At 25.3% G+C, this 15023-nt stretch overlaps 4 protein-coding genes across 4 annotated transcripts in view; 2 read left to right on the top strand and 2 right to left on the bottom strand.

Moving 5' to 3' along the window:
- Nucleotides 1–83: 83 nt before the first annotated feature.
- On the bottom strand, nt 84–5718 carry DDB_G0278761 (NF-X1-type zinc finger-containing protein; the record flags this gene model as incomplete). The annotated part of the gene is made up of 3 exons (XM_636831.1): nt 84–285; nt 452–4025; nt 4113–5718. The coding sequence occupies 3 exons, from the start codon at nt 5716–5718 to the stop codon at nt 84–86; spliced, it is 5382 nt and encodes a 1793-aa protein (XP_641923.1).
- A 720-nt stretch (nt 5719–6438) lies between these two features.
- Nucleotides 6439–8922, bottom strand: DDB_G0278759 (hypothetical protein; the record flags this gene model as incomplete). The annotated part of the gene is made up of 1 exon (XM_636829.1): nt 6439–8922. One exon carries the CDS (start codon nt 8920–8922, stop codon nt 6439–6441), a length of 2484 nt encoding a protein of 827 aa, XP_641921.1.
- A 559-nt stretch (nt 8923–9481) lies between these two features.
- On the top strand, nt 9482–13513 carry DDB_G0278757 (hypothetical protein; the record flags this gene model as incomplete). Its single annotated transcript, XM_636827.1, has 1 exon — nt 9482–13513. The coding sequence occupies one exon, from the start codon at nt 9482–9484 to the stop codon at nt 13511–13513; it is 4032 nt and encodes a 1343-aa protein (XP_641919.1).
- A 705-nt stretch (nt 13514–14218) lies between these two features.
- Nucleotides 14219–15023, top strand: part of gacR (RhoGAP domain-containing protein) — a gene marked incomplete at both ends in the record, with an annotated part of 2468 nt that continues 1663 nt past the window's right edge. Inside the window, 2 exons of the mRNA XM_636825.1 lie at nt 14219–14390; nt 14507–15023. The exon at nt 14507–15023 is cut by the window's right edge and continues 1663 nt beyond it. Of these exons, the coding sequence (XP_641917.1) occupies nt 14219–14390; nt 14507–15023 (689 nt within the window). The remainder of the gene's footprint in view (nt 14391–14506) is intronic.

Here is a 15023-nt window from a genome sequence, read left to right as displayed (position 1 = left end):
TATTATTTAATATGAGAAAAAAAGGAATAAAGAGATAAAAAGGTTTTTTTTTTTTTTTTTTTTTTTTTTTTTTGTGAATTAGTCTAATCAAATTCTGGTGGTTGAATGAATGGTCTATACAAAGGATTATTTGAACCATCAATGTCAGAATGTTTATTATTTGGTAATAGTGAATGATTGGTGCCTCCAACTTTAGCTTTACACTCAATACAGTTTCCTATTTGCATTGCTCCTCCACATTCACCAATATAATATGTATGTTTATTTTCACAAACGAACCAATGTCTAATAATAATTAAAAATTTAAATTAGTATATATATTATTTATTATTATTATTTATTATTATTATTATTATTATTATTATTATTATTATTATTATTATTATTATTATTATTATTATTATTATAATTATTATTATTATTATAATTAATAAAGTAGAAAAAAACATACCCAGCAGCACCACCCATTGCTTTTACAACCATATCAGTTTCTTCTTTTGTTACACGTTCCATTAATTTTCTTTTAATTGAATCTATTTGATTCCAAGTTTTGTTAATGATATCTTTATATCTTGGAGCATCTTTAGCAGAGATGATCATATTACATGATGGACACTTTTTATGAACTATCTTACCACTTTCATCTTTAATATTCATAAAGGTATCCAAGTTGTCAACGAGGAAGACATGGCCTTTATGAAGTTCAATGAAACAATCATTTTCATCGAATTCACTTAACTTCATACGAGTGATTGGTTCTAAATAATCTGGATTACATATTCTACAAATTGAAACACATTTTTCACCACATAAACCAATACATTGATGTTTGCATGGTAATTTTTTTGTACATCTTTGATCACAATTCTTGATGGAACATTGTTCTTTACAAAGGTTTTTACATTTACCAACATGAATACAACCACGTTTACATTTCTCTCTACATGGGTTACAAAGTTTTGAACAACCTGTATTACAAACTGAATGAGTGCAAGCATTTAGACATTTCTTTTTACAATCACCACAAGAACCTGAACTACATGCATGTTGACTATTACATCTATGACCACAGAACAATTCTCTTGTACATTCTTTCTTTGAGCAAGGTGGATGACTACGAATTCCAAATTGAGCTGTTTTATGATCTTTGCATTTTTGAGAGCAAGGATCACCACATGGTAAGATATCTTTGCATTTGGCATTACAAACGTTACTATTGTTATAACATTCTTTTGTTTCGATATGACCACATTGAAGTTTTTTTTCAACTTTCTCTTTACAATTATTCTTTTCACAATATTCTGAACATTTGAGTTCACATTTATGACCACATCTTCTTTGTTTTTGACATGGTTCTTGACATTTATATTGAAGTGGATCAATGTTACAAGCCAATTTCTTTTTATGACCACATGGGAGATCACGATCAACCAATACTTCACATAGACCACAATCATCGGAACAGGTTTTCTTACATGTATGACCACACTTTTGATGAATGTGTTCACATGGTTTTGTACATTTAATGTTGATATGATCTTGATCAAAGATATGACAAGCTAAACCACATTGATGACCACATTCCAAACGAGTTGAACAATTTAAAAGACAACCACCTTGTGGTACATTTGCAAAATCTTTTCCAGAGGTGATATTTGTGATTTGATCTTTATGATTTTCACATCTAAGCTTTAAGATTGGACCAATGGCATTAACGGATGGTTCAGATAGAATTTTAAACATATTTTCCCAAATTGGATTTGCTTTTCTCAATAGATCACTATTACCAACCAAATACATTGCATTTCTAGCACGAGAAATGGCAACATTGATACGATTCTTAATTTTAACGAAACCACTATCACCACGTTCATTTGAACGAACTAAACTTAATATGACTATATTACATTCTTCACCTTGATATTGATCCACTGTACGTACTTGTACTTTTGAGAGTAGTTCATGTTTTCTATTTCTAATTTGATTTTTAATCTTTAATAGTTGACCAGTGTATGGTGTCAATATGACAATATCAGTTGGTTTATATTCTTGTTTCAATAGATAATCAGCTAAACCAACCACATAATCAGCTTCGAAAAGATTTGATTTACTAGTTGATTCAGTTGGTGATGATTCTGGTATTGTATGTTCCAAGAAAAAGATATTCTTTTGAATACCTTTAATGGTTGATTCAGTTGCGAATCTTATTAAAACCTCTGGATGATTTCTAAGATTTGGATAGATTGGATGAATGAATTGTGAAATATTTGGTACCATACGACGTTGAATTGATAATTGTCTATGTGCACCACCATTCTTCATGATTCTTTCAAATAATGAAACATTCAATTGGAATTTCTCTGCCAATTGATAGACTGCACATGATGGTTTCAATTGTTCATGATCACCTATCAATACTAAATGCTCAATAGTTTTTGGTAATACTGAAACTATATGACCTTCCAATACTTCAGCTGCCTCTTCAATGATTACACATTTTGAATTGATTGAATCGAAAACTCTCTTCAAACGAGATGCACCTGTAATTGTAGCAGCAACAACATTAACTGATGATAATGCTCTAATGTAGGCTTTATTTTCATAATCCAAGATTGTATCAGATAGCTCTTTATATTGCTTTGCATAATCTTGAATGGTTTTCAATGAATGTCTAATCTTTTTATTTAAAAGATAACGATAATAATAAATTCTATCATTTTCTTTAATATCGAAAATGTCTTGAATATCTTTATAATCTCTTTTCTCTAATCTTGTCATTGTAACAATACTTTGAATATCATATTCTGAAATATCATGAGCAGTAATACCACTACCACCTGAAATATTACCATAATCAAATCTTCTTTCATTTAATAAGGTTTCAACTAAATCTTCATCATCTTCGTCATCTTCATTTTCAATTTCATTAATTGAAGGTTTTAATGATTTCGGTACTTTTAATAAAGTTAAATCTTCTTTAATCTTTTTCTTTATTGATTTTATCCATTGACCCCATCTATTAAAATTCATATTTGAGCATTTTATATCACCACCATTGTCATCATCATCATCATCATCATCATCGCCATCATCATCATCTTGACCTTTATTATAATCATTTCCAGCAAATTTTAAAAAATCTTCATATGATAATTCATTTGAAAAAGTATCTAAATACTCTTTAAGTATTGCAACTACATCATCTCTTTGTCTATAGTATTCAAACTGTCTTTTTTCAGCACGAATGAAATTACGAATATTATAATCTTTCATTCTTTCATCACGAGATCTTGAACCGACTCTAATTACTTTCTTTGTAACGTTTGTAATGATATGATCCAAAAATTGATCCAAGGCATGGTTGGTATAACATAAAACCAATATTGGAGCATTCTTTGCTGAATTCTCTTTTAAATGTCTATGAATCACTTCGAATAATTTCACACCAATATAAGATTTACCAGTACCTGGTGGACCTTGAACTAAAGATAACTCTGATTTCAAACAATGTTCAAATGCTTCGATTTGACTTGGATCCAATGTACCCAATCTCTCTGGAAATTCCGATGTTCTAATATTGATACGTTCAGTATTATCAAATGTAGTTTGTAAATTAATAACTGGATGATCTTGGAAATACTTTGGAATAATCTCTTGACCTGAACATTTCAAAAGATATGATTGAAATGGTAAATCATCGGAATTAATTCTTTGTAATGATGATAATACATTCTTTACAGATTCGAAATAAGTTGGTGATTCAATCATTGAGAATGAATTTTCAAATAAATACATTAAATCCATTTGATTCTCTTGATTATCACCATAAAATGAAATTGAAATTTGTTTTTCTTCACCTCTATCTGGTCTTTTTTCAACGGTTGCAACTAAAATATTTGTAAAATTATCACATGATAATACTAACAATGATCCATTTAATAATTTTGAAAATTTCTCCCATTTAATTTTACTTCTATATTTAAATTCAATTAAAAAACTTAATGATGTTTGAGTTTTTGTAAATCCTATTATAAAAATATATAAAAAAAAAAAAAATTAATATATTTATTTAAAAGTATAATCATTTAATTAAATATATAATTATATTTTACCTTTAAAAATTACATCAGTATAATAATAAGGTGATGAAGAACCATTTTGAATAAGTGTTAAAGCTTCTCTAATCGGATGAATCATATCTTCTCTTAATAGATTAAATTGTGTATCAATATATTCTTCAGATGATGAATAGGTACCAATTTTAAGTGGTTTTAATTTTGGTAATACCTTTGAATGAATTTCATCACGAGTTGGTGCTATTGGTAAATTCTTATAACTAATTTCATCAATATTGAAAATTGGTTGTGTTAATTGTTGAATTGTATTAAGTTTTGATAATTGTTTCTTTTGTTTTAAAACTTTAATTAAACCTTTAATATGTTCAACTGTTTTAAGTGTTTGATTGGATAGTCTACTTTGATTGGTGTCAGCATTCAATTCATTGAATCTAATTTCAAACAATTCAACTGGTAAAATTGTAATACTATCATTGAATTTAGAGGAGACCAAATCCATTAAATCAATCGATGCTTTAAATTGTGGCAAACTACCAATCTCTTGAATGTACTGTGGAAAGTTATAAATTGATGAAAAGAATTTAGATGATATTAATTCGAAAATTAATTTATTGAAAAACTGTTCCAAAATTCCACCTTGAAATTTTTCATGTGTATAAATTCTCACCAGTAAATCTTGTACAGAGAATTGTAAGAAATCTCTACCAATGATATCTTTAAGATTAATAATTTGATGATTTAATAATTCAACAATATCTTCATCAGAATCTGCTTGAACGATTTTCTTTTTTAAATAATTCTCCATTTCATGAGCAGTTTTAAATGGTTCAAATTCTGATTTCTTTTTATTATCTTTATCTTGTTTATTATTAATATGATGAATTGCATCACTATAATCAACAATATGTTTATTATTTTGATTATTATTATTTTGATTATTATTTGATTGACGTTGTTGTTGTTTTTGTGGTTGTGAAGATAAAACCAATTCTTTTAATTTTCTTTGAAAATTAATTTTTGGACCTATATGAATGAAACCAAGTCTTTCAAATATTTTATCACTTTGATTCATTGAACTAAATTCTATTAGTGTATTACCATCAATTTGTTCTTCTTTAAACTTTTCAACATATTGATTAAATTCATTCTTTTCTAACCATTCTATTACTTTATCATTTTTCCATTCTTCAATATTAACTCTATTATTATTAAATCTATTATTATTGTTATTATTATTAAATCTATTGTTATTATTATTATTATTATTATTATTATTATTATTATTATTATTATTATTATTATTATTATTATTATATCTATTATTATTAAATTTATTATTATTATTATTATTGTTATTATTATTATTATTATTAGTGTTGTTGTTGTTGTTGTTGTTGTTGTTTCTATTATTAGTGTTGTTGTTGTTGTTGTTGTTGTTGTTGTTGTTGTTGTTTCTATTATTTCTATTATTATTTCTATTATTATCTCTGGATGGTGTTGTTTTTGGTGTTGATGAAGTGGTAGTAGTTGTTGTAGTTGTGGTGGTGGTGGTGGTTGGTTTTTGTTTATTATTGTTGTTTTTATTTATTTCATCATCTCCACCACCAGATGATGAAATTTTTAAGTGAGCTAATTGATCCATTTTTGTAGTATATGTATCAAAAGCTATATTCTCCTCATTAATATTACTTTGAATGTTTTCGTAAAATTTGAGGGGATTATAATCTTTTTTTGCGTTTGTGAAGTGTGTTGGAAAAAAAAAATTATTGTTGATATTATTATTTAGGAGTCCATTTTCATGCATAAATTTTATTTTATTTTTTTTTAATTTTTTTTAATTTTTTTTTTTTTTTATTTTGATTTTAAAAAAAAAATTAATTTTTTGAATGTGTTTTTGTTAAATCTGGTCTGGGGATATCTAAATTGAGGTTTTTTTTTTTATTTTCTTAATTTTTAATGTTTTTTTTAATAAACAATTATTATGAAAAAAAAAAAAAATATATTAAAAACATTTTTTATATAAAAATTTAAAATTGGAAATGTTAAAAAAGAAAGAAAATTATTGAGAAAATAATGGGAATTGTTTTTTGAATTTTAGAAATAATTTAAAAAAAAAAAATAAAAATAAAAATAAAATAATATAAAATTAATTTTAGTTCTTATTATCAAAAAAAAAAAAAAAAAAAAAAAAAAAAAATTTTATTTTTAGTTAAGAATTAAAAAAATCTAAAAATAAATTTTATTTTTAGATTATTTTTAAATTTTGACAAAAAAAAAAAAAAATAAATAAATAAATACAAATTATAAGTTTTTTTTTTTTTTTTTTATTATTATAATTACTATTATTTTATTTTATTAAATTTTAATAAAATTCCACAACAATTTCATCGTCGTCTCTTAAAAAATCTAAATTTTGATCATCTTTTGAATTTAAAGAAACATTTGGTAATAATGTAATTGATTTAATAAAATTCTTTTCAAATTGTTCAATTGTAATTTCATTTGAGGAAGTGGTTGTGGTTGTAGTTGTTGTAGAAGGTTTAAATCTATTTTGAATTATATGTAATAGATGATTAAAAGTTTGATTATATAAATTAACATATTTAAATAAAGTATCGTTTGAAGATTTAATTTTAATTCTTTTAGTTGAAGATTTAATTTCTTTTAAAGGTATATTAATTTGATCACTATTTGAAACCAATTGATCAAGTTTCTCTTCATCATCAGCACCACCACCATTAAAAATTTGATTCATATATTTATCAACAATCTTTGAATTTCTCTCTTTTGAATGAATAAATTCTCTAATCTTTTTCTTATAATCACCTTTAAAAACTACAAAACTTGAAATTTCAATTAAATTAATTTGAATATGAAATTCAAAGAAATCTTTTAATTCTTGATAATTTTCATCTTCTTTATCATTTAATAATTGTTGTTGTTGTAGTTGTAATATTATATCTTTTGGAGTTTGTTTTTCAGAATCAAAAACATTTAATAATGCACCATGTTCAACAAAGAAATGACACATTTCAAATGATAATTGAGAAGCTGCAATATGTAATGGTGTTGATTGAGGGAATACTGACATTTTCTCATTAACATTTGCACCACATAATACTAATTTCTTTACGATTTCATAATGTTTAAAATTTAATGATTCATGAAGCATAGTTGAACCATATTTATCTTTAATATTTGGATCTGCACCATTCTCTAATAATAAATCGACACATTCAACATTACCATATGAACATGCTATAAATAATGCTGGTTGACCATGTGAATTAATTGAATTTATAATTTTTTCATTATTATTATTATTATTATTATTATGATTTTTAAAAAAATTTAAAATTTGTTCTAATATAAATTTTTTAGTTGGATAAATACAACATTGACCTAATGGAGTTTCTTCAATATCTTTATCACTTTCCATTATTGATTTTCTACTTGATAATGTGAAATCATATTTATATTGTTGAAATAATCTTGTAATTGAATAAATTAAATTCGAAATCATATTTTTAAATTCTTCTTTATGATGATTTTCAATTATAAAATTACTATTATTATTATTATTTTGTCTTTGTTGTTGTGGTTGTTGTTGGGGTTGTTGTTGTAAAATTTGTTGAACTTGTTGATCATCAATTTTAAAAAATTCAATTAAATCATTCTCTTCAGTTGGGAAAATATCAATTAATTGATGAAATGGTGATTTGCCTGTAGTTTCATCAATATGATTCGGTTTACATGATTTTTGTAATAATAATTTAATCAATTTAATTAATGGATGATTTCTTTCTAACATTGATAAATCTTGACTAATTTGTGGTGATGTTGAATCAGAAGAAGAAGAAGAAGAAGAAGAGGAGGAGGTTGGTGGTGGTGGTGGTGAAGATGAAGAATTATTGGTAAAAGATAAAAATAATGATAATGTAACTTCTTTAATTCTTTTTAAATTTGATAATGAATAATGTAAACAATTTGGACCATTTTTAATACATTTTAAATTTGGATCGATTTTACTTAGGATTATTTCTTTTTTCTTTTCATTTCTTTCTTTTTCATGATTTGTTAAGAATTTATCAGAACTAGTTTGAAGTGATTGAAATAATAATGAAAAATTAATTGAATCTAATACTTTAGCTTGTGGTTCCATCATATTCACTGAATAGTCATTATGATTCTCTATTAATAATTCAACAATTTTAAAATCAACTTCTTTACATGCTAAATGAATTGGTAACAAATTCATTTTATTTGAAATCGATGATGATGCACCTCTTTCCAATAATAATTTTACAATTGAAAATCTATTTGATTTCTTTTCTTTTAAATACATAAAACTATTAATATCACTACTATTATTATTTGTAATTTGATTAACAGATTGTTGTTGTTGCTGTTGTTGTTGTTGTTGTTGAGTTAATGTTGTAATATCATTAATTGATGAAGTACATGCATAATGTAATGCTGTATTATTATTTAAATCAACTGTATCAATATTAAATCTTGTTGAGAGTAAGTCATCATCTGAAACAATGTCTAAAATTCTTTTAACTAATCTTCTCATCTTTTTTTGTGATGCTAAATGAAGTATTGTCATTCCATAATGATCTTCAGTTGAAAATACTAATGAATGATCTTTTTCAATTAACTCTATACATTGATCCATTTCACCTTTATTTAAATGTTTGAATATATTTGAGTATATATATTTTGTATAATCATCTTCTTCTGTTATTGCTGTTGCTGTTGCTGTTGTTGTAGTTATAGTTTCAACTTCTTTTAAAATATTATTATATTGATTATCTATTTCGTCATTAATTTCTTTTATTTTCATGTTTTTTTTTGAGAATTAAATTCCAAGTCGCATATGTCTTAGTACCCCAAAAATAAAAAAAATAAAAAAAATAAAAAAAAAAAAGGGGTGATCTCAGAGCGAAAAAAAAAAAAAAATAAAAAAATTAAATTTATTTTTTTTTATTTTTTTTTATTAAAATGATTATTAGATTTTCAGTTTAATATTTGGTTGAATGTATAAATATGGTTAAAATCATTTTTTTGCCATGTATATCCATTACAATAAAAAAAAATAATAATAATTATTAAAAAAATATTAAAATACGACCAAGAAAATTTTATTTTTTTTTTTTTTTTTAATTTATTTTTTTTGTATTTTATTTTTTAAATTTTCATTTTTATTTTTTTTTTTATTTTATTTTTTTTGTAATTTATTTTTTTAATTTTGTAATCTTTTTTTATTTTTTTTTTTAATTTATTTTTTATATTTTTCAACCTATATTTCCTATTTTTTTACCAATATATATTTTTCATTCTAATTATTAAGAAATAGTTGGGATTTCTTTTTTTTTTCTCTAAAAACTAAAAAAAAAAAAAAAATGGAAGACTCCACTGAAATTGTTTTAAATACTGGCGACAATAATAATAATAATAATAATAATAATAATAATAATAATAATAATAATAATAATAATAATAATAATAATAATAATAAAAATAAACCAAAAAAAGCCAAAAAGCCAAAAGTTAAAATGACAGATAATAATAATAATAATAATAATAATCAAACAACAACAACAACCACAACAACAACACCTCACACTGATAATCCAACTGTTCCTAAAAAGAAAAAGTCAACTGATTTATCTACAAAAACTAAAAAAATATTATATAAAGATGTAGAATATGAGGTTACACCAGTTGTACAGTGGGTACCAAAAAAGACAGCAACAACAACAGATGCTACTATAAATACATCAGCTGCAACTACCACCACCACTACCACCACCTCAACAACAGCAACCGCCACTACCGCCACTGATTCTTCATCAGATACACCAACACAACAATCACTAAAACCAGCACCAAAACCAAAGAAAGATAGAGTTAAAAAAGAAAAGAAACCAAAAGTACCAGATGCATCGCCATCATCATCATTATTATCAGAATTTTCAAATTTAAGTTTAAATAATAAAAATACGGATGATAAAGATGTCACACCAACATCATCAGACCCAAATTTAGAACCAACTACCACTGCTACCACATCAGATGTGAAATCAGCAAGAACCAAAAAAAAGAAATCAAAACCTTCAAAACCAACCCCTCCAACTGATAATGTAAATAGCACAAACGACAATTCTACCACAAACACAGCCACTACTGCTAACTCCACAGAAGCAAAAAAACCAAAAAATAACAGAAAATCCAAATCATCCACCACTGTTACAACACCAATCACAGATACTCCTCAAACTGAATCACAAAATAGTTCAACACCAACTGCAACCACCACAACAACCACAACAACTACAACCACAACCACACCAACTGCAACATCCACATCTGCACCAACAAATAAGAAATCAAAATCAAAATCAAAATCAAAACCTGCCACCACACCATCAACCAACTCTAATGAAACCAATAAAGAAAACCAAGTTGATAAAAAAATCAAAGTTGATAAAAAGGTAAAATCTGATAAAAAAGATAAAGTTGATAAAAATGAAAAAGTTGATAAAAATGAAAAAGGTGATAAAAAGAAAAGAGGTGATAAAAAAGAAAAGGCTAATAATAATAATAATAACGCTGAAAAGAAAGATAAGAGAAAATCATCAAAATCAGATAAAGAAGATGGTGGTAATAAAAATAATAATGAAGGTAAAAGGAAGAAAAGAACAAGATTATTCTATAAACAATATGTTGAAAAAGAAGATTTAGAAAAAGGTTTAGCCGAAGGTAAATATTTCTTTGGTACACTTAGAGTGAATCCAAAGAAATATCATGATGCCTATATCACCGTTGAAGGATGTAGTCATGATGTATTTTGTGATGGCTTAAAATATAGAAATAGATCATTCAATAATGATGTTGTTGCATTTGAAATACTTGATGAAAAGGAGTGGAAAAAGAGACCAAAAAAAGATGAAGATGAAGATGAAACTACTGAAGCAACCAATAATAATAATAATAACAACAACGATACCACATCCATTGGTGGTGAAGAGATTGTAAATGAAGAGGATGAAGATGATGAAGTTACAATTGGTGCAATATTAAAGGATGTATCAACATCTGTTAATGAAGGTGATGAAGGTACTGTTGTTTTATTAGATAGTCTAGATTTATCAAAGAAAATGGAAATTGAAAATAAATTATTAAAAGAACAAATGTCTGAAAGTAAAGAAATTGAAATTGATTCTGAAGAAAATGATTATAATAATATTAAAACAACAACTACTACTACCACTACATCTACTACAACTATCACTGATGATGAAGAGGATGATAGTGATGAAGGATTTGTAAAGATTGAAAATAGTCCAAAAGTATCATCTGTTAAACCATCAAAAAAGAACAACAACAACAATAATAATAATGACCATTCAAATTTAATTCAAAAATTAGAAAAAATTGAAAAATTAACTTTAAAAGCATTTGAAAATAAACAATATGTATCAGTTAGAGTTGTTTATATTGTTGAAGAAAAACATAATAAGAATCATGTTGGTATTATGGTTGATGAAAATGTAAATTCAATATTTACAAACTTTATACCAATGGATACAACATTACCAAAATGTTGTATTTTTAAAGAATCAATACCACAATATAAATCCAATCCAGAGAAATATAAGAAATCATTGGTATCAGTTGGATATTCAGGTTGGAAAGAAACATCGCTATTGCCAATAGGTCATTATAAATCATTGTTTGGTGAATGTGGTAAAATTGAACCGGAAACCTATGCATTGTTAAGTGAATTTGGTGTTGAAACCGATCCATTTTCAAAGGAAGTCATGGAATGTTTACCAAAGATTGATCAATCAAAACTTTGGTTACCAAGTGAACAAGATCTAAAGGGTAGAAGAGATTTAAGAAATTTAGAAATCTGTACCATTGATCCTGATACTGCCAAAGATTTGGATGATGCATTACATTGTATAGAATTGGAAGATGGTAATTTCGAAGTTGGTGTTCATATTGCTGACGTTTCACATTTTGTAAAACCTGATACCGCATTGGATAAATGTGCTCAACGTAAAGCCACCACCGTTTATTTGGTTCAAAAAGCAATACCAATGTTGCCATCATTGTTATCGGAAGAATTGTGCTCTCTTAATATGGGTGTTGAACGTTTGGCATTCTCTGTCATTTGGAAGTTATCACCAACCGGTGAAATATTGGATGAATGGTTTGGTCGTTCAGTTATAAAATCATTCTCTCGTTTAACCTATGCTATCGCTCAAGCATTGATCGATGACAAGATTACCAACGCTTGGGAAGATTGGATACCTGCAGATAAGATGAGAAAGGATTTAGGTCCAAATACTGCTCAACATATTGCACGTGTAAAAAAGGGTGTACTAGGTTTAAGATCCATTGCAAAACATATGAGATCCAATAGAATTGCCAATGGTGCCTTTACAATTCATCCAAGTAAGTTAGCATTTGCATTGGATGATAAAGGTAATCCAGTTTCAACTAAAATCTATCCAATCTATGAAAGTAATAATTTAGTAGAAGAGTATATGTTATTGGCAAATATGAGAGTTGCCGAACGTATTGGTAAATTCTTCCCATCCAATTCTTTACTTCGTAGACATCCATCACCAAATGAAAACAAGTTGGAATCATTCATTAGTTTCTGTTCAAAACATGGATTTGAAATTGATTCATCCTCTTCGTTAACCTTTGGTGAATCCATTAAAAAGTTAAAAGATACTTGTACCGATATCAACATACTTATGGCAATTCAATTACTCTCAATTAGATCAATGAAATTGGCTGAATATTTCTGTTCAAATAATGAAGAAGAAGAAGATTGGCGTCATTATGCTTTGAATGCACCTTTCTATACTCATTTCACTTCACCAATTCGTCGTTATGCTGATATAATAGTTCATCGTCTATTGGATCTATCAATTCAAGTTGAAAAGAACAATAGAAATCATACAGAACAATTACCATCATCAGAATCAATCACTGCAATTTGTAAAAATTGTAATGAAAAGAAATTGAATGCTCGTAAAGCTCAAGAAAGAAGTGATAAAGTATTCCTTTGTGTTTTATTAGAGAATCATCCAACTACCACTGAAGCAGTTGCTCTCAATACAGGTGCTTCCTATATCGTTTGTATTGTACCTCAATTTGGTAGTGAACAAAAGGTTTATCTTGATGATTTACAAAAAGAAGGTACAATCTTATCTCACTCTTATGATGCAACCAATGGTATTAATATTATTAATTGGCCATCATTGGTGGATAATAATAATAATAATAACCCAAATGGTGTCGTAATTCAAAAGATTTCTCAATTAACAACAATGAAAGTTCAAATTAGAGTTAACAAAGATAAATTCCCAATTGATACTAAATGTGTTTTAGTTCATCCTAATACAATTATTTAATAATCTTTTTTTCCAAAATTTTTTCATCATTTTTTTTTTTTTTTTTTTTTCATAAAATAGAGCTTAAAATCTCAAAAAAAAAATTTAAAAAATAAAAGTAATCAATAAATTTCAATCAATATATAACAAATTCCTTAATTAACCAAAGATATTTTAATTTTTTTTTTTTTTTTGATTGGTTTGAAGATTTTTTTGGTTTAGATATTTATTTTTAATGAATTTATATTAATTTATTTTTTTTTAATCATTTATATTTTGTTATACATTGATCGAAATTTATTTATTTATTTATTTTTTTAAATTAATTAGGTTTAATATGAAAAGCTTCATTTAATTGAATTCAGAAATTAAAACCATATTCAAATTCTTCTTTCTTTTAATATTATAATTACACTTTAGTAGGTACTTGGTGGGTCCATTATTAACTTTGAATATAAAATAATTTTTGATAAAAAAAATAAAAAAATAAACTTTTTAAGATTTTTTTTTTATTTTTTATTTTTTTTTTTTTTTCCACCCAGATCGGAATCTATTTTGATTAATAAAAATAAATTAATTTAATTTTAATTTTTTTTTTTTTGGATAAAAAAATCCGTTTCTTTTTTTTTTTTTTTTTTTTTTTTTTTTTTGTGAAAAAAATTATTTGTATTAACTTTTTTTTTTTTTTTTTTTTTTTTTTTTTTTTTTCAAATTAAAATAAAAAGAATGAAAAAGTTTAATCAAACCTTTTCTTCTGTAAAAGATTTAATTGGGAATAAAAAAGAAACTTTAACAGAATTTCCAGATTACATTTATAAAACAAAATCATTAGAAGATTTAAAAGGATATACACGTACATTAAATTTAAAATTAACGAAACATTCAAAAACAAATCAATGTAATTTTTTTATTTATATTATAATAATAAAAATAATAATAATGATAATTTATTAACACTTATTTTTTTTTTTTATTTTTTCATTTTTTTTTTTATTTTGAAAAAAAAAAAAAAAGTATTAATTGAGGAAAATAAACAGTTATCAGAACAAATTTTATTGTATAGTAATTTATTTATAAATAATGAAGAATCATCATTAAATGTATGTGAACCATTATCAAATGTTTTTAAAATTGTTGGAGAAATGATTAATGAAATTGAAAATTATAGACAAACATTTGAACAATCGATAAGTCAAAAATGGTTGCAACAATTGAACGAATATGGTAAATCAGATTGCAAGGATGGTCAATTGGCAAAGAATAGATTCGACAAAGCTAGACTATCATTTGACGAAGCATCTGAACAATTTAAACAATTAAGAAAGAAACAAAATAATATAAATAATGAGAAACTTTTAGAAGCTGAAGAGGATCTAGATTATGCAACTCAGCAATTCTCTGATATCGCCTCTGAATCATTACAAACTATGGATGATATAATAGTTAAGCATAACCTCGACTCGTTCGAATCTGCAAGTTCAACCATTCAATCCTATAAAGATTTCTTTCAAAAAGGTCTAGACCATTGTCT

Source organism: Dictyostelium discoideum, assembly GCF_000004695.1.
Source record: "Dictyostelium discoideum AX4 chromosome 3 chromosome, whole genome shotgun sequence".
Taxonomy (NCBI): domain Eukaryota; phylum Evosea; class Eumycetozoa; order Dictyosteliales; family Dictyosteliaceae; genus Dictyostelium; species Dictyostelium discoideum.
Note: the sequence above shows the minus strand (reverse complement) of the source record. Positions and strands in the feature narration are given on the sequence as shown.